General features: G+C 35.2%; 1 protein-coding gene across 1 annotated transcript in view; it reads right to left on the minus strand.

Moving 5' to 3' along the window:
• Positions 1–610: 610 nt before the first annotated feature.
• The window catches only part of BMPR2 (bone morphogenetic protein receptor type 2), a 199,243-nt gene continuing 174,244 nt past the window's right edge, over positions 611–25,609 (minus strand). Inside the window, exons 11-13 of the mRNA XM_039257389.1 lie at positions 13,619–13,791; positions 10,368–11,647; positions 611–8,067 (exon numbers count right to left, since the gene is read on the minus strand). Of these exons, the coding sequence (XP_039113320.1) occupies positions 7,817–8,067; positions 10,368–11,647; positions 13,619–13,791 (1,704 nt within the window). The 3' untranslated portion in view covers positions 611–7,816. The remainder of the gene's footprint in view (positions 8,068–10,367; positions 11,648–13,618; positions 13,792–25,609) is intronic.

Raw genomic sequence — 25,609 nt, forward strand, 5'->3', positions numbered from 1 at the left:
AACAATGTGTTGCTTTCAAAAACTCATATTGCATTTTAACAAAGACTTATAAAAATTCAAGGATCTAACTGAAAAGATTATTTGATGATGGTTAGCACAAACATAATGTTAGGCCAATAGATATCATTATTTTGGTGCCTGCTAGTTTTTCAGTAACTGCAAATTGCTTCATGTATGTCCCAGGCTATTCTATTTAACCACTGGGCCATTTTCACTTTTATTTTTGAATTCTCTTGGCATAATCAGAGATTGAAAACTGTATTTCAAAGCAAAATGAAAAATTCATTAGAATCTCAAACCAGTTCTGTGGCTTTGGACAAGATATTTAACTTCTTCAGCAACAGTTTTTTTAATGTTTAAAACAGGGATAATATTGTATTTTGTAGGATTGCTATGAGGATTATCAACATATGTAGAAAAACTACCACAGTGCCTGAAAAACAGAAAGTATGCAACTACTATTCTAATGTTAGTTGATTTTTTTTTAATGTTATTATGCTGAGTAATGACAGTCACATTAGGACATTTACTACTCTGGTACAAAACACCTAAAATATCACACCAATAGTCTTAATTTCTGGTGACTTCATAAAATCAAAAGATACAATCATTGTTGTCATTAATATGATCTTTAATAAATGGAATAATGCACCATTTTACAGCAAGCCTTTTTTAAACCTAAAGAACTGTCTTAAAATCTCCTTCTCCAATGTCTCTGCAGCAATACAATCTTTTTATTTAGGTTTATATATATCAAAGCATTTACTTACAATTATTCATAAAAAACTCTTTAGTGGCTTAATGTCAGCTTTCATAGTGGCATCCATAGATAATACAAAAGAAAAGTGATTTGTTTTATTTCATACTCACACTGATCCATCAAACACAACTTATACAGCATAGCAAGGTCTCAGACGGCTTTTACAAAAGCAAAATAACTGAAAGTAATTTTTCATAAATTCATATGATATTCTATCTGTAATGTAAGAGCAAAACACACCAACAAAAGATACCCGTTAACAAGAAAGAGGGTTCTGAGGAATTGCCAATATTTTCAGCCTTTCTTATTTCAGAAAAGCATCCTCAGAAATGAATACTCTGTAGCTTATGTTTCTCCTGTCCATTCAGAAAAACCATGGCAGCTACACATCTCCATGTTTCAGCTACTACAACACCCTAAGAGTTAGTGTACTTTACAATTATCCACTTATCTTCATTTGAAAAAATTATCAACAGAAAATTAAGGATGATTCCAGCTTATACAAACACTTACACAATATAATTTCCATGGAAACATGACAACAAGGCATACAAAAACTTTAAATAAATAAATGTGACGAGAAAAAGAAAAGCCACAGAAGCCAAGCAATTCAATTTTAACTGGAACCTATCTTTGAATTACATCTTTTAGTAATTTAGTTTTATTATTAGGCTTCTTTAAAAATATGTTTCCCTATCATACATAAGAGGATTGGTAATAAGGCAGAGAGCCTGAGACAAGAGACTGGTTACAAATCACTGTTAGGATTTTAAGTATACAGCATATCAATTTGGAGCTTGAACACTGGGATCTGAGAAAGTGATAAATAGCTTACCATACGTTACCTTCTTAAAACCATCCAAATTATTACTAAAACTATAAACTCATTAATTCACTTTTAGAAGACAGTTTTATAATGTTAAATTACCTCAGTTAACTTTTATCTCAGAGGAACTACTTTACTAAGTTCTCCCATTAAAAAACAAAGCAAAATGAAATGATTTGTCCCATCATGTATAACCATTTACCCAAAGAAGAGAAAAGGTCTTAAGATGGTGTTTCCACTCTAAGGCCTAAATATGCTGCAACATGTAGCCAATTAGTTGAGTCATTTCCCTCTATTCAGTAATTATAGAATGGGGCAAGTTTTTATGATTAATGAAATCTGATGTTATGTCTATAAAAATTAAGTCAAATCATAAGATGAAACATTAAAGGAAATGTGTGTGCAACAAACACTTTAAATATTCAACTGGACTAATTGCTTGTTTACTACCAATCAAAGTTTCTCATGTGCAAAGGGATGAAAAGGGCCCTGAGTTTTTAAGTAATGTTAGGTTTACAGAGTGAGTCTAAAACATGAAGATGTTTCTGAAATTTAAAAGTACAAATAAATTGAAAAGAAATCTATATGTTGCCTTTTGAAACATTTTAAAGAAGTTGTTTAAAATTCAGTAATTTGCTTAAAAATTCAATCATAAACTGGACGCCCTAGTGATGTGATTTATTTCTAAAGATTCCTTCTCTCTTACCCAAATGTTAGAATCTGGGTTGCAAATTAAGTTTAAAAATGAGTATCACCACAATAATGTTCATAGTAACATTATGAACATCATAGTAATAACAGAATTGGAATTTTTTAAGATCTGATAGATTTGGGGCACAATTTTAACACACAGCATAAAATCTTCTGAATTCTGTATTTTCAAATGTATCAGCCATGAGATAAAATCCTAAATTTTGCTTTATATGCACACTCAATTTTAGCCAGCCACTTAAAAGTTAAATGAAAATTGTTATAGTCCAGTCTATGCAAAATAATAAGTATTTCAAAAGTGGTCTGCAGAAATGTTCATAGATAATACCTAATTACTGTAAGGTTTTTGAAAGTTAATCTTGCATTTTGTGTTTAACATTTGATACAAAGAAATATGTAAAATGTTGTGGCTCAATCACAATGTTAAGCTTGCTGCAATATAGTTTAAAAATTTTAATGGCAAAATTACATACAATTCTGTATGCATGGCTTTTTAGTTTTAACTAATGAGAATATAAAACTGTAAAACTCCACAATAGAAAATGTTAGATAATATAAAATTAAATTAAGTACTGATTTTCTGACAATCTGATGGTTGGATTCATTATCAAACGGTAACATCCTAATTTTTAATTCTATTCTACCGAACTATTACTTAACTGGAGTAATGAATTTGAATAGAACATAAAATATAATTTTAGGTTCTTAAGCATAAATAGTTACTAAAATAGGGCAGAGAAGAAAATGCTAAGGAAACCAAAGTAATTTTGTCTGAAGAACTTAGATGTTGAGAAGCCTGAAGCATACTGAAGAAAAGCAATACTGGAGAAGATGACCAACTCACTCTCTTTTTAGTGGTGGAGAGGAGAAATGCTTTTAAGATGAAACAGGAGAGAAGCAGAATAGACATGAAGAAAATTTTCCTGATACAGAAGATTGCAAGTCAGATAACCAAGAGAAAGAGTAAGTCAGAAAGAGATGATTGAAGGAAAGTAATGGGTAGGTGCACCACAGCACCCTGAGATTTCCTCTTTTCTTCTGTTAGTTTAATCTGAAAAGCTATAGAAAAGCCTTCATTTGATAATAACATTTGTGTAACTAGCTCAAACAGTAATTTGACAGATTTACTAAATCAAAGAACATATTTAAGAGTAGATCATGTAGTTTTGGTTAAAGTTTGCATTGTTCAGAATCTACAAATTAAAAGACAATTTTATTTGCTAAAGAGCAAACTGACAGCAAAAGGTATATTTAGACCCATTTCAGTCTGAAATAAACCTCTTGGGGTATATGTGGAAGTGTTACACAATTTCTGGAATAACAGGTCTAGATAATCAACTAATGTGTGTACAGATTCTAGTAAGTTAGCTTGGAAGATAAAGTAATAGATATAGTAATCTGTGAATGGTTATGCAATCACCTGCACATCACTGGTTTTAAGTTCAACATGAATTTATAAAAGGTTGTATAGAAATACAATGTAATCTCAAGTTCTAGGAGCTAACTACCTCCAATGAAATATTCGTTTCCATAAATATAAAGAAAGACAAAATGTATTGAAATATTTTTCCATTTCAAATGAGTTTGAAGAGAGGTTTACAGAAGATGTGAAGTTCAGTAAATAACTGCAGCCTACCAGGTATTCCATTTGGCTTTAGATACCAAACTTGAAAATATTTTAAATACAAATACTTGTCAAATTTTGTGACAATTCCCACTGAAACACATACTTGCTTGTGTGTTCTCACCTTTCTTTAGTTATTTTCACATTCACAAACAATGTATATTTTCTGGAATAAGTGTATACATGTAAGGAAGCTACTGAAACAGCTTTATAAGAAAGATATGATCCTTGTATCCTTCCTATATCCTTCTCAATTAGTTTTCTGGATTAATAAAACTTTCTATCACTACAAGCAGAAATTTTCAAGATGGAGTCAAAGAATTGATGAGACTTACAGTCCATGTTAAATTAATTCCTCCAAATCAAGTCTGGAACCAAGTTAGGGGAAACTCTCTGCTCCCAAAAGCCACCTTCACTTGTCCCTTAAAATTTACTTTACATTTAGTTCTGTCTGCAATGTAAGAATATTAGGATTGAAGAAAAGTGAAATTATTTTGAGATTCATGATGGCAGATGGGGGACTGAATTTTATCTTGAATTAGTAATTATTCCTCAAGTAATAGTCAGCATAGACATGTCTACAGGCTGTATGTTTGCCTAACTTCTAAAGTCATTAAGGTATCTGGTTTGGCTTATATACAAGCCACAACGGTGCTGGGAGTGCAATAATCTGAATTTCTTACAAAATGTCAATATATTACACATGCTGGCACACTGTGTGTAGGCAGTATAGTGTGGGTGAAAGAGATCTGGAGAGGTAACCCCGAGGTTAAAATCCAGCATTCTCTATTACTAGGATGTGGAACTTGGGCAAATTACTTAGCTTCTCTTAGTTTCAGTTTCCTCAATCTGTAAAGTGGGAATATTAACTATAATCCTCAAATGGTTGCTATGAGGATTAAAAGATATTGAGTATGTATACCCCAGCATTCAGCATATAATAAATTGTCAGTTAGCATTATTTAATTCCTGTGCATTCACATAACATTTTACACTGATAATGTTCCCCCCCTCAAATTATGAATTTAAAAGGGGGAACACTGTTAGGATTTATAATTACTCATCATCGTTTAAACACAATTCAAATCAAGTTCTTTCAATGACTTAGTTCTGATATACAATTAGGATAGTTAAGGGATTAATATTAGATTTTGATTACCAATTATGATGCTTTTGAGGTTGTAAAACTAGCAAAATGAATTTTAATATTTATTCATTAAACATTTTATTTCATTCAATATCTTATTCATAAGGACCCAAATGCTTTTCTACATGCAAAATTTTGTGATAGCAGTTAAATATTAGCTTCAAGAACCATTTATTATTAGATGAATAAAGTTACCAAGTATTTTAAGTAATTTTGCTTGCTTGTAGATTACAGATTCTGAATCCGTCTGACGTAAAATTTAATTTAAAATTTATTAAAATGATCTACACTTTCTACTTCTACTTTTTCCAGAGTCTACTAAAAAACTAGGGAAAGAGAATTATTTGTTTTAAACATGCTTGCATGAAACGGGAAACTTATAAGGATTTTTTTAATTTGGTATATTAATTTTTAAAAGCATTTTATTATTAAACATCAAAAAAATGCTAGAAAATTACAACCTACTAGCCTAAACACAAGGTAGAGTGTAAGATAACTCTTCTTCTGTCAGGAAAAGATAAGTTAGATCTCAAATAGTCATTCATCCTCAATGCTTTCAATTGGAGAAGGAATATAATTTGTTTTGACTCAAAGATACCTACAAATGTTTTCAAATAATATTCTGACATGCAGTTCAAAGACATTTAAAGGCAAGAGAACTAAGTGAAAATTTAGTGAGAAAGAATATAAACAATTTGTTTCATTGACAGAAGAATAACTAATTATTCCAGAAGACTGAAAAATATGTTAAGAATCTGAATCAATAGAAGGGTCAATAAAACATAAAAGGTGGAAGTCCTGGGCACTAGAAAAAGAATATTAATTCTAAAAATTCAAAACTGTGTTTAGCCATCCATTAGAATAAATGTTAAGTGATATAACATCTAACTCATAGGATCATCACACATAAAAAAAAAGTAAAAGAAGGCTTATACAGTAAATCATAAATATTTTGGACAGAAAATTGGGAAATTTGGCTTGTCATTAGCTAAATGGTGAAGACAGAAGAATATGAGTGAGAAAATATTGTTCAGGAGATGAAAACCTAAAAGAAAGTATATGGGGATTTGTGTTTTCCTCTTGGTTTTTTATCTCCCAGAGAAATCTTAGAACTTAGTTAAATAACATCTATCTAGAGAATTTGGAAAAATTAAGTGAGATCATCACTGTTTGCAAATTGATAGAAAATAATTTGTGCTTATAAAAAAAGTCCCTTATTTGACATAAAGTGCTTTATTTAAAAAAATGTTGAGGTGTTGTTTAGAGACAGTTATCAGTAATGAAAGAAGCAAAGGAAGCTTTTAAAGACAATATGATTTGAAGGATACATAACATGTTATCACTAAAAGGTATACTCTATTATAATGTAAATAATAAATGCTTCTCACATATCAAAGATCGTATGAAAACTGACAAAAAGAGAAATTATGAAAATAGGATTAGTGAAGAAACAGTTATGAAAAAAGAGAGGTAAGCCTCAGTCTGCTCAACAATGATAGGTTTGGCAGCAATCCTTCCTTCCACAGGGATGTGGCATGCTAGATGAATGATTTTTCCACACAGTGTTTTAGGTCGTGGGAAGAGGACTCATTTTCAGATAAAGTCACCAGGCTTTGCTTGGGAAGGGAATAAAAAGATACTACCAGTTCAAAACTACAAATTATTTTTGAAGTTATTTTAAATGGGAAATGTAATTTTATTTGAGTCAAAGATGGCCTATTCAGAGAATGAAGGCTATTAACACTATGTAGTCTTAACCATCTACCTACTTAAAAATTCCATATAAGTATAGCTCTGTAAGTTTTCTGATAAAAATGTGCTTCTTAAATAAATGAATATGGAACATGAACACACATATAAAAATAAAATAAAATGAAAAAAGGCTAATATTTGACTTCATCTACTTTGTTCTATGCTCTCTTACGAACTTCCAAAAACCATAAACAAATATGTTTGTTAAAATGCCTGGAAAGAAACGTTTAGGACTTGGAAGGTTAAAAGAAATGGCATTTCAAACTAGGTTTTGGTAGTTCCTCCCCTAGAGCCCTTTGAGACAATGTTTCTGCATTCTCCATTAGGAGAGAGAAAGCAAGAAATCAGGTAGCTGCTTTCTCTTGTGCAAAATTCACTGTCATAGAACTGACCTGCCAAAAGTATGGGGGATGGGGCAGAAAAATTTTGGAAGAATGTGTACTCTGTTAGGAAGAGAGCTTATAAGAAAGCTTATTTGTGAACTATAGACTATTGCACGTTCAAACGAAACACAAGAGAAAAGAATGTCCAACAGGTAATATGTTCAGAACAGTTCAACATATACACTAGCTTGTGCCCAGAAAGAAAACATGGATACCAGACACCACTGCAGTCAAACCTGTCTTAATTTGCTTCTGTTTTAATGACCTTTAGAAACTGGTCCAAACTGATTATCAGCAATACATCGTTTTTGCTTTTTTTCTTAAAAAAATATTTTGAGACCACTTTTGATACACACACATATAATTCTGTGGTCATAACAGACAAATATAACTTTAATGAGACTAAACAAAAGTGCAAAACTTAAAAAAACAAAATTAAAAAATATGGAAGCATAAGCTAAATTTTTCTGCATAGCTGAAATCTATTTAAAGCAAGTCCTGTTGCAGGGGTAGGAGGGGATACTGACAGGAAGATAAAGCAGTTTTTTTTTAATGTCTTCTGCACGTTTAAATGATGCAAAAAATAATTTCACTCCATAGGCTTGAAACTATTTCACAGACAGTTCATTCCTATATCTTTAGACACCATAGTAGTGGCAGTGCCTCCTTCTGCAAGGTAAACTGCGGTGCTGGATTTGGAATGAACTGCCCTGTCACTGCCGTTGTTGTTGACCTCACAGTCCAGAGGTTCAGTGGAGATGACCCAGGTGGAGGGGCGCCACCGCTTAAGAGAATAAGGAGTTTTCACACGTTTCTTGATCTTTTCACCAGATCCTGATTTGCCATCTTGTGTTGATTCACCTACTAGAAATAAAAGCACAGAAAAATAAACTATATATAAAGAAACTCTCAAAATAGTAAAAACCTAGGGTTGTAACCTAAGAACATATCAGACTAATATCTACAGGATATTTTAAAAATTACTACTTGAAATTCATAATTACAGGTAATTATTTTCTAAAAAAAACTTAACCAACTTATTTTGAGACTCTTCAAGTCCAATGTTTTTATAACTGGTTGAATTATTCTACAGGGCAAGCAAAAATAAAGGAGAAAATGAAAACTGTATTCTCAAATCCTTTGGTTATTGGTAGTGATCCTAACTTGACAAATGCATTGAGCCATTTTAATTAATGTTCAAAGAGAATCAAATTTTTTTAATTTTATTTTTTGAGAGAGAGAGAGTGAGAGAAAGAGAGAGAGAGATGTGCTTGAGCAAGTGGAGGATGGGTGGAGAGAGGAGGAGATGGAATCCTAAGGAGGTTTCTGGGGCTCAAACCCATGAACCAGGAGATCAGACCTAAGTCAAAATCAAGAGTCATTGCTTAATCAACTGAGCCACCCAGGCACCCACCAAAAAATCAAATTTTAAAGGCATCTGGCATATAATATTTTCAGAAGAATGACATAAATATAATATAAATTTTCTAGTAATTCCCCTTTCCCACACCTGACAAGACATTTTAGTGATATGAAGCCCTGCCGCAGGTGTGTCAATTGATCTATGATACAAGCCATTCTGGCAAAGGGCTAGATTCTACTGATTTTTTTTTTAATGTTTTATTTATTTCTGAGAGAGAGAGAGAGACAGCGTGAGCAGGGGAGGGTCAGAGAGAGAGGGAGACACAGAATCAGAAACAGGCTCCAGGCTCTGAGCTAGCTGTCAGCAACCAAGCCTGACGCGGGGCTCGAACCCACGAACTGTGAGACCATAACCTGAGTCTACTGATTAAATTTTTAAGTAATGCCCAATGTGGGGCTCGAACCCCAAAATCAAGTTGCATGTTCTACATGCAACCAGGTGCCCCTCTGCTGATTAATTTTAAAATTTTTTAAATGTTTTTATTTATTTCTGAGAGAGAGAGACAGACAGACAGACAGCGTGAGCAGGGGAGGGTCAGAGAGTCAGAGAGAGAGGGAGACACAGAATCCGAAACAGGCTCCAGGCTCTGAGCTAGCTGTCAGCACAGAGCCCGAGGCAGGGCTCGAACCCATGAACCGTGAGATCATGACCTGAGCCGAAGTCGGACGCTTAACCAACTGAGCCACCCAGGTGCCTCTCTGCTGATTAATTTTTGAGCGCTAAATCCTTTCATCCCATTTTGTAGTCCTTGACAACAACCATAAAACATGACTTTCCTTTTATTTCCCATAAAGTGCTGTCAGTCTAAAAGATAAATTGTTTTGTATAATGATGACTGTTAAAGATTTTGGTAAGCTCTCCTGTCTTGTGTGATAACCTCTTTACAGCCAGAAACCAAGTATCGAGTTATTTGTTTAGATTTCTAGGGGACCCAATGACACAATGCTGTAGGCATGTAGGCGGCTCAACACATCTCTTGAAAAAGATGACACACAAAAAAAAAAACAAACCCAAAAAACCGTAACAAGTTTAGTTTTTTTATAGTGACTTTTTCTGAATTTTCTCTGGACTTCTAAGATTTATTAAGGTTAGTCTGATAAAATCTACATGTGTCTATAATAGATATTAATATACTCAACAAACTCTTTCAAAAGTTCTACTGGCATCATTTTACCTGGAGGTTTTTTTAAAAAAAATTTATTTTTGAGAGAGAGTGCACCAGTGCATGCGCATGACAGAGAGAGAATGTGCATGAGCACAGGAGGGGAAGAGAGAGAGGGAGACAAAGGATCTGAAGCAGGCTCTGTGCTGACAGCAGACAGCCTGATGTGGGGCTCAAACTCACCAACTGTGAGATTATGACTTGAGCTGAAGTCAAACATTTAACTGACTGAGCCACCCAGGTGCCCCTTACCTGAAGCTTTTAAACACGTATTTACTTAATCTCAATGATTCACAGTATTTATGTAAACTGCATTATAAACCAGGAGCTACATAAAGTATGTATTAAGTTGGTAATTATTCTGACTATTGTGACATTGACTATTTCATTATCAGCAACAAAAAATTACTTTTTTCTTTGCAATAGTATGATTACTTTTGAGGTCCAACCAAGTGGTTTATTTCCAAAAGTGGTAAAAATAAGTAATTGCTAGTTGAAACACAATTTGATTTTATCTAATTAATTATTTAAATTGTCCCGAAAGACAAGCAGGAGAGATTAAATGATCCCTGCACTTACACTGCAAACCGCTGCCATCAAGGACATTTGTGGCTGAAAGATCCAAAGAATTAGGCCTCTGTGCTTTTCTGGGCTTCGATGGTCCAGGATCTGCTACTGTGCTTGGAACACCCTGCGTAAGAACATCTTGCTCTGAACATGGATTACTATTGTTGTTATTGGAATTAGTTCGGCCACCTTCCAGTGGCCGTTCCCTTCTGTCCACAAGACGATCCAGAACACCTTCATCATGGCCAGCCTGTTGCTCTCGTCTCAGTAAAGGTTCATGCTCATCAGGACTGGAATTAATATTCAGCCGGGTATCCTCACCAATGAATTGATTTTGCAGCATTTCTTGGCCCCTGTGTGCCGCTGTATTGGTTGTCTGGCCAGATGGTACTGCTCCATTAACATACTGGGTAGCGACAGTATGGGAGTTAACACTGTGGTTTCTACCTGCCACACCATTCATTGTGACTGTCACCACATGAGGTTCTGCAGCATTGATTGTATTCATCTTGGCAACTCCAGTTTCTACTTGTTTCAAGTTTGATTTGTGCTTGCTGCCAAATTTCAGCCGGGGCTCCTTGGTTGAATTTTTGGTGTTTAAAGGCAAACTAGTAGGTCTCTTAGGAAGATTCTGTTGCTTGGGCAGAGGATAGATCTGAGTGGGTGGAACATCAGGAATTAAACATGCTTGGCCATTTGCAGCTTGTGTGAAGTCCTGCTGTCCAGTCACTTCTACTGCAAGTTTTATGAGTGGGTAAAGCAAGCTAGAACTGGTACTGCTCAGTGGATCTGGTCCACTGAACTGTTTAAGAGAATGCTCCATGAGATTCTCATCAGAACTTTCCTTGAGGTTCTTATCAACTTCTTTTGGGTCCAGCTTGTTGGTCTCCAAGTCTTCTTCTGTCAGTTGTAAGCAGACAGGGGTTGGCCCAATTGGCTGAGAAACATTTGTGGCATGAAGATTTGTTTCATCTGAGTATGGCATCTCAGATATAGTGGTCATGCCAGTGCTTGGAGTGAGGCCAGTGGTGTTTGTGGTTGTTGTATTGGTGGACAGGCTGGTGACGCTTGTTTCAGGGCTGGGGATTCGAGCTTGTGCTTGCTGTCGTTCATAGTTAATTGAATTTCGGTTCTTTTCCCCTATAGTCAAAGGTGTGCTAGACATTGAATGCTCAGAAGAAATATTCTTCACAATGCTGTCAGTATGATGGATAGAGTCTTCAATGTATGAGGAAGAAGAATAATCGGGATAAGGGCCAATCTTTGGCACACGCCTATTGTGTGACAGGTTGCTTAAAGAAAGAAAAAAAGTGCCACATTGAGAATGTACATTTATGACAAACGGACCCTCCAAGCGTAAGACCTCTGATTTTAAAGTATGAACTGCTCTTTATTTTATTCCTAACTCATATTATTCTAGAAGTTATTTAAAAATTCTGATCACATAATCAAGTATCAATAATTTGCTAAATGCTAGCTTTATATGATTTAAGACTACTGGAAAACTTAAGTAGATCTAAATATGATTTCATAGATGTTCATTATTTTCATTTGTGAGTTAATTTAAAAATGTTCTCTATAGTTTTATAATACTACCAAATATATTTTTATGAATTGTATTCTTCCACATGCAGACATAAAGCCTCATGAGAGGAGGAGCCATGGTGTATATTTCTTTTGTACTCCTACAATCCTAGATACATCATTGTGGCTACTCAACAAATACAATACCAATTAAGTTCCAACGGCCAAATGGCATAAAGAATATAAGCTTTTAGGTTGTTCCAAAGTGCTTTCATTAAGAGGCAGTCTAGCAATGAAATGTATCTTCCTGGGGGTAAACTGAGCCATATCAATCAAAGTCCTACAGCCTTAGAGTATAATGCAGAGTGAGACATTCAGATAAAGGAACAACAATTCAGAACTGCTCTCCAGGTCTTCACAGCCATCAACACATTGAGAGGGATGGTTTTTGAGCATTACACTGTAATTTATTTGGGTTATTTAAAATAAAAGCCAGGCGTAACTTTAATTAAACAATGGCAACATTAATAGATACAAATGTTATAGGAGAAAAACAGCAGCTAAAGGAAGAGAGGTGCTATAAAGAATGACTGATAAAGTTATGAGGGGAATGACAGGAAGGTGAAGAATAAAAAACAGTTGTATGGCACAAGAGGTCGGGGGGGGGTGGTTAGGTTCAAAACAATGAAACCTAGAGTAGAATGACTACAGAATGAACCATGATTTAGGGAAAACTATTTTGAAGTGACTAGACACGAGAAACAGCATGTAAAGCATAGAGCTGAAGGATCGGGGGGCAAAAATTGGGCAACACAAGGAAAGTGGGGTCACATCAAGGATTTCTTCTTACCATTCAGGAAAAATTCAAAAGTACTTAAAAATCTAAACATAAGCAGTGTAAACCCAATTTTGGGTCTACAATTCATAATACAAATTGCTCCTAGAAATTAGAAAAATAGAAAATAGCTCCCCCCAATTTAATAATCAAGTATATTTTTATCTCAGTTTTCTCTGGTAACACTTTCCTGGGTGCTTTTCTGAAAAAATTTTAACATGTTTTAAATAAAATAACCCAGTGGGAAAATTCCCACCCAAAACATGAAACAAAGAAAGTTCCAATTTTTTAATGAAAATTTTTAAAAGCCCTTTCATTTAGAACCAAAAATCATAGTTCTGACAGAAATGTCTCATAAAATAATATTCATGATGAGATAGAAAGACCTTATGAATTGCTTTCATGTAATAGTAGTATATTCTATACAAAAGAGCATTGGATAGGAAGCATAGAAACCTTAGTCTCCAGTGAAACAGTGGTTAGATACACAGGCAAGTTCATAGTTTTATTCTCTCTTAAAAATTTTAAAAATAAAAATTTTAAAAACAAGAGAAAGAGAGATAATAACAACAAACAATAAGTGAGACAATTTATGTAGAAGTGCTTACAAATTTTTGGAACTATGAAAATGTTTGCCTTTTTTATTTTAGGGAAGTAGGAGCATTAATAATAAAGACTAGCCTCTTTTACTGTATTTTGAGATACAGAAAAACAGATTCCATCTTGCACTTGTACCAAACAAAAATCTCTGTGAAAAAACGAGCATATTGAAAGAAAAAGTATAATGTTAGAGTGTATGAATTAATCATTGCCTATTAGACTGGTTTAATACATTTTTCCTATTCTCTGTTTAGCCTCAATTTTCAATATTGGCTGATGAATGCGAAACCCCACTAGGTCTTACCGTTCATTCTGCATAGCAGTAGACATGGGATTGACTGTTGGGCTCACAGATTTGTTTCTTTCCCATATCATCATAAGTTCAGCCATCCTCTCCTCAGCACACTGTGCAGTAAGCCGAGCTTCTGCATCCTGGTCCCAACAGTCTTCGATTGTCTCCTTGAGTGACCTCACTGCCTATAATAAATGTCAAACAGTATATCTTTAAATGTTTTTATTTATTTCTGAGAGAGAGAGACAGACAGACAGACAGCATGAGCAGGGGAGGGTCAGAGAGAGAGGGAGATACAGAATCTGAAGTAGGCTCTAGGCTCTAGGCTCTGAGCTGGCTGTCAGCACAGAGCCCGACCCGGGGCTCAAACCCACGAACTGTGAGATCATGACCTGAGCCGAAGTTGGACGCTTAATCAACTGAGCCACTCAGGCGCCCCTCAAACAGTATCTTTAAAGAAATAGAAGTGCTGAGATTTTTAGTGACATGAGATAAAAGAATGTTCTTTAACCAATATTTTACACAGCTATCATAAAATATTTTAGACTTCAGAGATTTGTAAAGGGTCACATTATCAAAAGATGAGGAACAAGTAAGCAATCAGGGTTTAACTTAACTTCTTAAGAGTTACCCATAAATGTAAGCAGTTGAAAAAAGTTACATGGTTCGTCAAGGTTACAGGTCTGTCATTATTCATTCATAGGCATGTTATTTCAATCAACAGCCACTAATTCTACTTCAGAAATGAGCTTTGAATTTGATGGAATTTTGGCACGAGGCTATCTTCAATCTCTAGGTGAGCTTTTTTTCCTTTTAGTAAAGAGTATTTCATTCTAACTGTGAAATTTAAAGGGTTGGCATTTTCTTTTTCTTTAAACTACTTTGAATGGTAGTATCTAAAGCGGTCTTCTTCTGCAGTATTCACCTATATCAGTAATGAACAATAGTTTCCCTTTTGGGGAAAGTTGGTTTGAACTTTTTAAAGAACATTTTGGGATGCCTGGGTGGCTCAGTCGGGTAAGTGTTCGACTTTGGCTCAGTTGAATGATCTCACGATCTGTGTTGGGCTCTGTGCTGATAGCTCAGTCTGCAGCCTGCTTCAGATTCTGTGTCTCCCTTCCTCTTTGCCATTCCCCTGCTCACACTATGTCTCTCTCTCAAAAATAAACCTTAAAAATTTTTTTTAAAATAAAAAGCAGATTTTGTACATTTGACAAATTGTCTATCCAGAATCTTTAAGACTTGTTTTTGGATTTGTTTTTATTCAGCTTCAAAGCCTTTGACCTGCTGATATTCCTAGTTCTTGTGCCTTTAAAACACTTTCAAAAAAATTAAGGTAAGGGTTGTCGAATTTAACAAATATAGAATACCACTTAATTTTAATTTCAGATAACTAACAAATAATTTTTAGTATATATTCCATGCAACACTTAATCTGAGCATTTTATCTCATAAGCCTATTTTAAGCTAAAATTCTAGTTAGCAATCTTGGCAACATTTTTAGTGTTTTCCTAATAATCTCTGTTCTGTGGCAAACAGATTCAAACCTGTAGGAAATTTGGTAATGTTTATTCTAGGCATATGCTAAATGAATACCTGCACCATGGCCCACTCCTGATGCCATCTTTCCTGTTCCCTTAGCTCTTCTTTTCTTTTCTTTTTTTTTTTAAGTTTTTTATTTCTGATAGAGACAGTGTGAGCAGGGGAGGAGCAGAGAGAGGGACACAGAATCTGAAGCAGGCTCCAGGTTCTGAGCTGTCAGCACAGAGCCCTATGTGGGGCTCGAACTCACGAACCACGAGATCATGACCTGAGCTGAAGTTAGATGCTTAACCGACTGAGCCACCCAGGCGCCCCTCCCTTAGCTCTTCTAAGCTGCCTGCCTCAGTGCCACAGCACAAATCCAAGATTATATCTTTTAAGGCTGAAATTTATACTGAAGATTTTTTACGTTTATTTATTTACTGAGAGAGAAAAAGAGAGAGAGACACAATCCCAAGAAGGCTCTGCAATGTCAGTGCAGAGCCCCACACGAGGCTTACACTCATGAACCATGAGATCACAACCTGAGCCAAAATCAAGAGTTGGATGCTCAACCAACTGAGCCACCCAAGTGCCCCAAAATTTATATTGAATCTTGAAATCTATTTTAATATATGTTCCAGGCTCTGACTACTGAGTAAAAATTAAAATTCAAACAACAAGTATAGATATCAGTCAATTAATAATCCTCTCATTAAATAATAATCTATTTCTCAAATTTTAGAAAAACCTGAAGAATAGATATTGATCATCTGGAGTTTAAGGTAACTGTGTACCTCTCTGAGGTAGAAATTTGGTATTTATGTTAGAAGTACAATTGCATCCATTATTTATGGTAGTTATGTTCTACAAAGTTACTGTAAATGCTGAATTAGTGAACACTGAACCACTGCTCCTAGGGGAAATACAGGGTTAAACTCCTGTGAGCCTCTGGCCACAAGAGTTTTGCTAACTTATCAATAAATAATCTTGTTTCATTTGTGTTTCTGTTTAAAGACATCTTTTCTTAAAGTTTATTTATTTTGAGGTGGGGGCAGAGAGAGTGGAGAGAGAAACCCAAGCAGGTCTGCACTGACAGTGAGGCTCGAACTCATGAACTGTGAGATCATGACCTGAAGCTAGATGCTCAACCACCCAGGCGCCCCCTGTTTAAAGACATCTTTAAAAATATTTATTAATTTATTCACTGTGCTCATGGCCCACAGCACTCTATATCATCCCATTACAAAGTAAATCTAGTATACATTTTTCTTCTTCAAAAGGCACATCACAGCCTTCTAGTGCTTGGGAGCACTGTATTCAGCACTTCAGCACTACAGGTGGAGGCTATTTTAACACAGAAATCACTAACAAAATGCTGCAAATGTGCAAAATATGCTAAGCAAATAGCAAAAAGGACACTTGTTTATAGTTTAATAGATTTAAAAAAAAAAAGGCAGAGTGCCTTGTTGATCTCAGATGTATATCTGATGACTATAGTTTTTCGCTGCTCTGTGTATATCCATGAATCACCATAAAAGTATTCAGAGTACTGATTTGGGGATTACAAATCAATTTTAGCAAACAGTCAAATTCCAAATATGAAATCCATAAACATGAGAAAAGACTGTATGTAATGGTTTTAAAACTGACTTGGATTTGAAGAGCACAAAGGAAGTTCAGAAATCAACTTAATTAATTTTTTAAGTAAACACACCTCTAAAAATTAGTTATACATTTATCTTAGTGGATTTTAATATTGGTTTGATAAAATGAATTGGTCTCAAGCTATGAAATGATAATTTTTTTTATTTTGAGATAATTTCAAATTTACTTTCTTGTCTTTCATGGCCTTGACATTTTTGAGGATTACTGTCCAGTTACTTTTTAGAATCTCAATTTAACTGATGTTTCCTCATGATTAGATTCAAGGTTTGAAACTTTGGCAGAAAAATCACAGAAGGGATGCTGTGTTCTTCTCACTGCATCTTATCATGTGGTTCATAATTTTGATTTGTTTCATTACTAGTAAAATTACCCTTAATCACATGTCTGAATTGGTGTCTGCCAGGTTTCTTTCTCTATTGTAAAGTTCCATTTTCCCCTTTTATATTCAATCAGTGGAGTTTTTAAAACTTTAATCAATGTTTTTGGGGTAGAAGGAATATTTAAGGTCTCTGTAAATATATTGTTGTCTATACACCTTTTCACCCACCATTTTTATTTTTTATTTTTTTTATTTTTTATTATTATTTTTTACAAATAGTTTATTGTCAAATTAGTTTCCACATAACACTCAGTGCTCATCCCCACAAGTGTCCTCCTCCATGCCCATCCCTCCTCCCCCCCACATCCAGCAGTCCTCAGTTTTTGTCAGCATTCAAAAGTCTCTCATGGTTTGCCTCTCTCCCTTTCCCCCACCATTTCCCCCCTTCTTCTCCCCCTTGTTCCTCCGTCAAGTTCCTCCTAATCCTCCTATACGTGCAAACGTATGATATTTGTCCTTCTCTGCCTGACTTATTTCGCTCAGCATAACACCCTCAAGGTCCATCCATGTTGCTACACATGGCCAGATTTCATTGTTTCTCATTGCCATGTAGTATTCCATGGTATAGAGAAACCACATCTTCTTGATCCATTCATCTGTTGATGGACACTTAGGCTCTTTCCATGTTTTAGCTATTGTGGAGAGTGCTGCTATGAACAATGGGGTACATGTGCTCCTATGCCTCAGCATTTCTGTATCCCTTGGGTAAATTCCTAGCAGTGCTATTGCTGTTCATCCACCATTTTTAGCATCTCAATGTTTCTTGGTTGAATTTCTGTGATGCTTACTAGTAACAAGACATTTAAAAAATGATAGTAAACACAAAAGAGAAATATGGACAGAGGGCACATAAACAAGAAGTGCAAATTGTCTTATAAAATATGCAAAGATGTTTAATCTTATTCACTATGTTGAGGCAGTACATATAGTAAAGAATATTAGTTCTGGTTTTGTAGCAAGGGTGCCAGCTCAGTTAAGAACCTAGTTTCTGGGGCGCCTGGGTGGCTCAATCAGTTGAGCGTCCTACTTCAGCTCAGGTCATGATCACACAGTTCGTGGGTTCAAGCACCGCATCCAGCTCTGTGCTGACAGCTAGTTCAGAGCCTGGAGCCTGCTTCAGATTCTGTATCTCCCTCTCTCTCTGACCCTCCCCTGCTCACACACACACACTCTCTCTCTCTCAGAAAATAAATAAAACACACACACACACACACACACACACACACACACACGAACCTAGTTTCAAATCTTGGCTCTATGACTGACTGGGTACAAATGAAAACAAGATCCATTTTCACCTATCACGCTAACAAAGACTAACAAAAGTTCCTATCCACCAACCATCCATTCTCCCAGTCTACAGGCAACCAATGTTACCAGTTTCTTGGGTATTCTTTCAGAAAAACTTTATGACATTTTTCTTTAACACACACCTGTCATATACCACATGAATTTATAGTTTCATTCATTACCAAACATGAAGTGCAACACAGTGAAATGTACACAGTGAAATCTTTCTAAAGCAAAGATCTGGACAGCTTTCCACACAAAACTGAAAAAGACCCTTCCCTTCCCCAAAACAGAGCACTATCTATTGTACAGAGTCCCATTCACCAGCTGCTGGCCCAGAAGAGCTCAAAAATACCAAAATCCAAGAAGCTAAAAATTATATATTGACTGTTTTCTGTATCTGGAGGAAAGAGAGACATGGAATGAGGCTGTATTTGTTACTTTTCATTATATAGTTGGGATATAATTTTCAAAAAACTTTTTCAAAAAGAGACCCCACCCTTCATCAAAATAAGACACTCATCAAGGCATTGTCCTGTATGTAAATAAAATTTGATAAATAGAAACCTTTGTCCCTACCTATTAAAAGTTTCCATTTTTAAGACAGAATCATCATTGATGCATAATAATACGTGGTGGTTAACAATTGTTGAGATCTTACTGTGTACTAGACTGTTTTCTAACTAATTTAATTCTTTTATTTTTTAAGTAGGCTCTATGCCTAATGCGGGGCTTGAACTCATGGTGCAGTAATCCAGAGTTCCATGTTCCACCGACTGAGCCCCTTAATTCATTTAACTCTTATTTGAAGTAAGTGAGAATTATCATCTCCACTTTTCATATGGAGGAAAAGAAACCCAGAGGAGAAATCAGGGTACACATCTAGTAAATGGCAAAGCTAAGGTCAAAGCCCAGGCTGCATAGCACCACGGTTTATATATTATCCTATGCTGAATGACTCTAAACCATGCTGACCGAACACAGCCAGTTTCTAGTGAATAAATGGGTTCTATTATAAAAGTTGTAAGTTGAGTTTTTGAGAAAATTCTATTATAAGTTCCAAACAAAGTATAAATAATGGCTAATAAGTCATTTACACAATTAAAGATTTAGAAGTAAATTAATATAATAGGGGAAGGGAAAAATAAAAAAATAGCTGAGAATTTAAAGAGGTTGACTACAAACAAGATTCTGAGGGTCCTAAATAATGATTTGGTTATAGATGGTTGTTCTAAAAGTAAGTAAAGCAATACTGAATGTCTCAGAGTAAAAAAGTAAAAAAGTAAGTAAGTAAAAACAGTAGAGAAGAGAAAGTAAAAAAAGTAAAAAGGTAAAGAGAAGATTAAGGAAATAAACTGTATAGAAACAACAGGAAGATTAAGTTATCACTAGGGAGTTAGTTTAAGGTCTTTAAACAAATATTAGAAAGGACTTGACAATTTAGATGAAATGGACAAATTCCTTCAAAGACAAAGACTGTCAAAGTTCATTCAATAAACAACAGATGACTTGAATGATTTCTGTATCTATAAATTTGTAGTTAAAAACTTTCCCAAAAAGAAAACTCCAGGCCCAGATGGCTTCATTAATGAATTCTACTGAACATTTAAGAAGGAGATAATGGCAAATCTACCCAGGTCTTCCAGAAGAAGGAAGAGGGAAAAATATTTCCCAACTTATGAGGGTATCAGTGAAATAGCAGAGGAAGGAGACTAGGGAATATTCTTCCCCAGAAACACCAAAAATCCTGGTAAAAACTGTCAGAATTGGGGTGCCTTGGTGGCTCAGTCAGTTAAGCATCTGACTCTTGGTTTTGGCTCAGGTCATGATCTCACAGTTCGTGAGTTTAAGCCCCACATTGCACTCTGTGCTGGAAGTGAAGAGCCTTCTTGGGATTCTCTCTCTCTCTCTCTCTCTCTCTCTCTCTCTCTCTCTCTCCACTTCCCCCGCATGTGCATGTGCTCTCTTGCTTTCCCTCTCTCAAAATAAACAAAAAGAACCCCCACAACTTTTTAAGGAAAAAGCTGTCAGAATCAACCTTATTGAAGCTCTAAAAGTTGGTCAAATGTTTACAGCAACCAAGTAAAATATCAAGATGATATTCCCCATGTACCTGGTCCCAGAAGGAGGAAAGTGATATTGTTTCCAAGCAATTATGTTATCTGTTTTGATAGGTCTATAAATTCCCTGAAGACCAAAGAAAGAGGCCTGTCTTTATTGTGTCTAAATTAGAACTCTCTCAGGAAAGAGAAGTAGATATGCCTAAGTGGCAAACATTCCTTGAAATCACTGAAAGTCAAATGAACAAGTGTTACAAGCCTGGTGTAAAATACGACAGTTGAGCCACATAACAGAAATGCTGAAAGTGAGGGAGAGATAGTTGGAGTGTAAGAGACTTTGGGGAAATGAGGGTTTTGAAAAGCTCTTGCATATACTGGGAAACCTAGAAAAGCCATGCATACATCCAGTATGGGATGCATGTTCAGGGAAGACCATAAGCTTTCATAACTGGCTGTCTTTAGGCTCACTACTAGCAGAAAGTGAAAGCTAATGCAGAATCATAAAAGGTCTGGATAAATGTTAAAGGAAGGCCCCAACACAAAGTCAATCTGCAAGACCCAGAGAGTATTTTCTTTTCTTTTTTTCTTTTATTACCTTTCTGCCTATTAGGATATTCAGAATGTCCAGTCTTAAATAAAAATTACAAAGTATGCAAAAAACCCAGGAAGGTATGGACTATTCATAGGAAAAAAGAAATTAAAGAAACTGTCCCTGAGGATATGAAGATACTGGGGTTATTAGACAAAGAGCTGAAATATGCTCAAAAGATGAAGAAAACCACAGACAAAGAATTAAAGAAACCAGGAAAACAACATCCCAACAAATGCGGAATACCAATAAAAAGATAAAAATTATAAAAAAGAACCAGAAAGGCAATTTGGAGCTTAAAAGTACAAAAACTGAAATGAAAAATTCACCAGAGTGATTCAAATGGCAGATGTGAACAGAGGGAAGAAATAATTGGTGAACCTGAAGATAGAAGAAATTATGCTATCTAAGGAACTGAAATAAAAAAGAAATGAAGAAAAAGAAACAGAGCCTAAAAGACTTGTGAGGCACCATCAATTATACCCAAATACACATAATGGAAGCCCCAGAAAGAGATGAAAGAAAAAGGGGCAGAAAGAATATTTGAAGAAATAATGGTCAAAAACTTTCTCAATTTAATAACAGAAATGAATCTACATATCCAAGACACTCTATGAACTCTAAGTAGGATATACTGAAAAAGATTTATCCAGAGACACACTATAATCAAACTATAAAAAGCCAAAGATAAAGAGAAAATCTTGATAGCAAGAAAGAAGTGAATTGAAATGCACAAGGGATCCTCCATAAAAGTTAATAGCCAATTTCTCATCAGAAATCGTGAAAGCCAAAAGGCAGGGGAATGACATACTTAAAGTGCTGAAAGAAAACAAATGTTAACCAAGAATTCTATATCAAACAAAATTATCCTTCAATAATGAAGGAGAAATTAAGACATTTCTAGATTAAAAAAAGAGATGAGGAAGGTTGTTGCTAGCAGAGCTGTCCTATAATAAATGCCAAAGGGGATCACTCAGATTCAAGTAAAAGGGTACTGGACAATAACCTGAAGCCATATGAAGAAATACAGAACACTGGTAAAACAAAACAAAACAAAACAAAACAAAAACCCCAACTACACGTAAGTAAAGATAAAAGCCAGTATTAGTGTATTTTTGGTTGGTGACCCTTCTTTTTTTTCAATACAATTTAAGAGACAAATGCACAGGGAATAGCTCACTCGGTTAAGCATCCAACTCTTGATTTTGGCTAAGGCCATGACCTCATGGTTTGTGAATGAGCCCTGCATTGGGCTCATCTGTCAGTGCAGAGCCTGCTTCAGATTCTCTCTCTGCCTCTCCACCATCTCTCTCTTTCTCTAAATAAATAAATGAAACCTAAAAATATTTTTAAAAAGAGACAAATGCATAGAACAATAATTATAAATCTATATTAATAATGTTTCAACATTACTAAGATGTCAATTCTTCTCATATTGATTTCCAGATGTAATTGAATTCTAATGAAGTTCCCAGCAGGCTCAATGCAGAAATTGAAAAGCTGATTATAAAATTCATGTAGAGGGGTGCCTGGATGGCTCAGCCAATCATCTTACTCTTGGTTTCAGCTCAGGTCATGATCCTAGGGTCATGGGATTGAGCTCCACATCAGGCTTTGTGCTGAGCATGAAGCCTGCTTAAGATTCATTGTCCCCTCTCTGCTCTCTCCTTCCCTCCCCCTCTCTCATGCTTTCTGTCAAAAAAAAAAAAAAAAAAAAGCTCATGTAAAACAAAGATGGAGGACTACTAATGTTAGCTGATTTCAAGACACAGTATAATGCTAAAGTAATTAAGGTTGTGGTTTTGACATTGAGATAGACATACAGGTCAATGAAACTGAACAGAATCCAGATATATACCTGCATACATATGGACAATGAATTTTTGACAAAGATAAAAAGGCAATTCATTCAATGGAGAAAAAATAGTCCCTAAAAATAAATGGTGCCAGAACAATTAGATATCCATATGCAAAAAAGTGAATACTGATCCATACCTCACACATATGCAAAAAATCCAAAAAACAAGACACAAAACAACCTCAAAATTGTTCACAGTCCTATACAATTTCTAGAAGACAACACAGAAGGTAATTTTTGTGACCCTGGGTTACATAAGGATTTCTAAAATGTGAAACCAAAAACATATCCATGAAAGAAAAAACTAATAAATTGGACTTTAGCACAATTAAAACCATCTGTCCCTATAAACACACTGTTAAGAGAATGACACAAGCCACAGTCTGGGAAGAAATATTTTAAAATCATGTATCTGATAAGGGACTTGTACTCAGAATATACAAAGAAATTCAAAACTTAATAGCAAGAAAACAATCCAATTTAAAGTAGGCAAAAGACCTGAAGAGACCTGTCATCAAAGAAGGATGGCAAAAGCAAGTGAAAAGATGCTAAATATTATTAGTCATTAGGGAAATGTAAATTAAAATCATAATGAGATACTACTGCATACCTATTATCTAAAATTAAGAAGAATGGCCATACCAAATGTTGGCAAGTATGTGGAGGAATTAGATAGAACTCTCATACTGCTGGTGGGAATGTAAAATGGTACAGCCACTATGGAAAACTGTTTGGCACTTCCTCAAAAAGTTATGCAGACATGTATTACATGATTTACCCATCCTATTCTTAGGAATTTACCCAAAAGACTGAAAGCATATATACATACAAAGACTTTCATATGAATGTTCATAGGAGGTTTACATGTGGTAGCCAAAAACTGGAAATAATCCAACTATTGACCACCAAGTGAATGGGAAAAAAATTGTAGCATAACCATTCAAAGGAATGTTACTTAGCAATAAAAAGGAATAAACTATTGACACACATAACAACATGGATGAATCTAAAAATAATTATGCTATGTGAAAGAAGCCAGATAAAAACAGTACATACATACTGTATGATTCCACTTATATAAAATTCTGGAAAATGTATATAAATCACTAGTGATAGAAAGCAGATTTGTAGTTGCCTGGGGATTCATGGAGAATAGAGAGAGGCAGGAAGGAGAGACTTCAAAAGGGCAAAAGAAAAATTTGGGGGCTAAGTGACATGTTCATAATTAGGACTGTGGTGATGGTCTTGGGTATATACATATGTCAAAAACTTAACAAAGTATAGATCTTTTTAAAAATATTTATGTATTTTGGGCAGAGTGCCAGTAGGAGAGGGGCAGAGAGAAGGAGACAGAGTATCTGAAGCAGGCTCTGCGCTGACAGGCTGACAACAGTGAGAGCCTGATGCAGGGCTCAAACTCAAGAAATGTGAGATAATGACCTGGGTCGAAGTTGAACACTCAACCAACTAAGCCATCCAGGTGCCCCACCAAATTAAATATCTTAATATGTACAGTTTAATCTATATAAATTACCTCTCTTTATTTTTTTTTAATTATTTATTTATTTATTTATTTTTGTCATTGTGTTGTCTTTTTATTTATTTATTTATTTTTTACAAATAGTTTATTGTCAAATTAGTTTCTACATAACACTCAGTGCTCATCCCCAAAGTGCCCTCCTCCATGCCCATCCCCCCCTCCCCCCCACATCCATCAGTCCTCAGTTTTTGTCAGCATTCAAGAGTCTCTCATGGTTTGCCTCTCTCCCTTTCCCCCACCATTTCCGCCCTTCTTCTCCCCCTTGTTCCTCCATCAAGTTCCTCCTAATCCTCCTATACGTGCAAACATATGATATTTGTCCTTCTCTGCCTGACTTATTTCGCTCAGCATAACACCCTCAAGGTCCATCCATGTTGCTACACATGGCCAGATTTCATTGTTTCTCATTGCCATGTAGTATTCCATGGTATAGAGAAACCACATCTTCTTGATCCATTCATCTGTTGATGGACACTTAGGCTCTTTCCATGTTTTAGCTATTGTGGAGAGTGCTGCTATGAACATTGGAAATTACCTCTCTTTAAATGTTAAAATTTGTTGAGGAGATAAAATAAGTTTAGAGAAAAATATAGACATTCAGGTAGAATCAGATGAGTGCTTCAACAAGAGACTAAGTGCAAATATATAAATAATGATATCCAACATTTGGGTAAATGAGATAAAGGGGTTATCATTATTAACAATGATGCAAAAAAGCAGAAAAAAATAGAGAAAAAAAGAAAAGACACTTTAAAATTTTTCTTACCTAATGACAGGAAAACAAAAATGGGGGCTCATGACATGAAGTCAGTTTAGTGGGTTGGGAACCAACATTTAAAACAAACAACTATACCAGTCTCCCCAAACTAAATACTCTAGGCTAGAATAGAAAATACCAAAATATAGAGTATGTGGTAAGGTTAAGTATAATCCTAAAGGCATTATATCATGAGATGCACCTGTATTTCTTAATGTAGGTTGTGTGAGGAAAAAAAGTATGGGAAATGCTGAATTCTAGATCACAGCAAAAGTTTGCTGATTTGTCAAGAAGAGAAAAGGAAAAGCTGAAATAAGTATGAAAAGAAGAAGGGACAGTTT

Source organism: Hyaena hyaena, unplaced genomic scaffold (assembly GCF_003009895.1).
Source record: "Hyaena hyaena isolate Hyena2069 unplaced genomic scaffold, ASM300989v1 scaffold_615, whole genome shotgun sequence".
Lineage (NCBI taxonomy): Eukaryota > Metazoa > Chordata > Mammalia > Carnivora > Hyaenidae > Hyaena > Hyaena hyaena.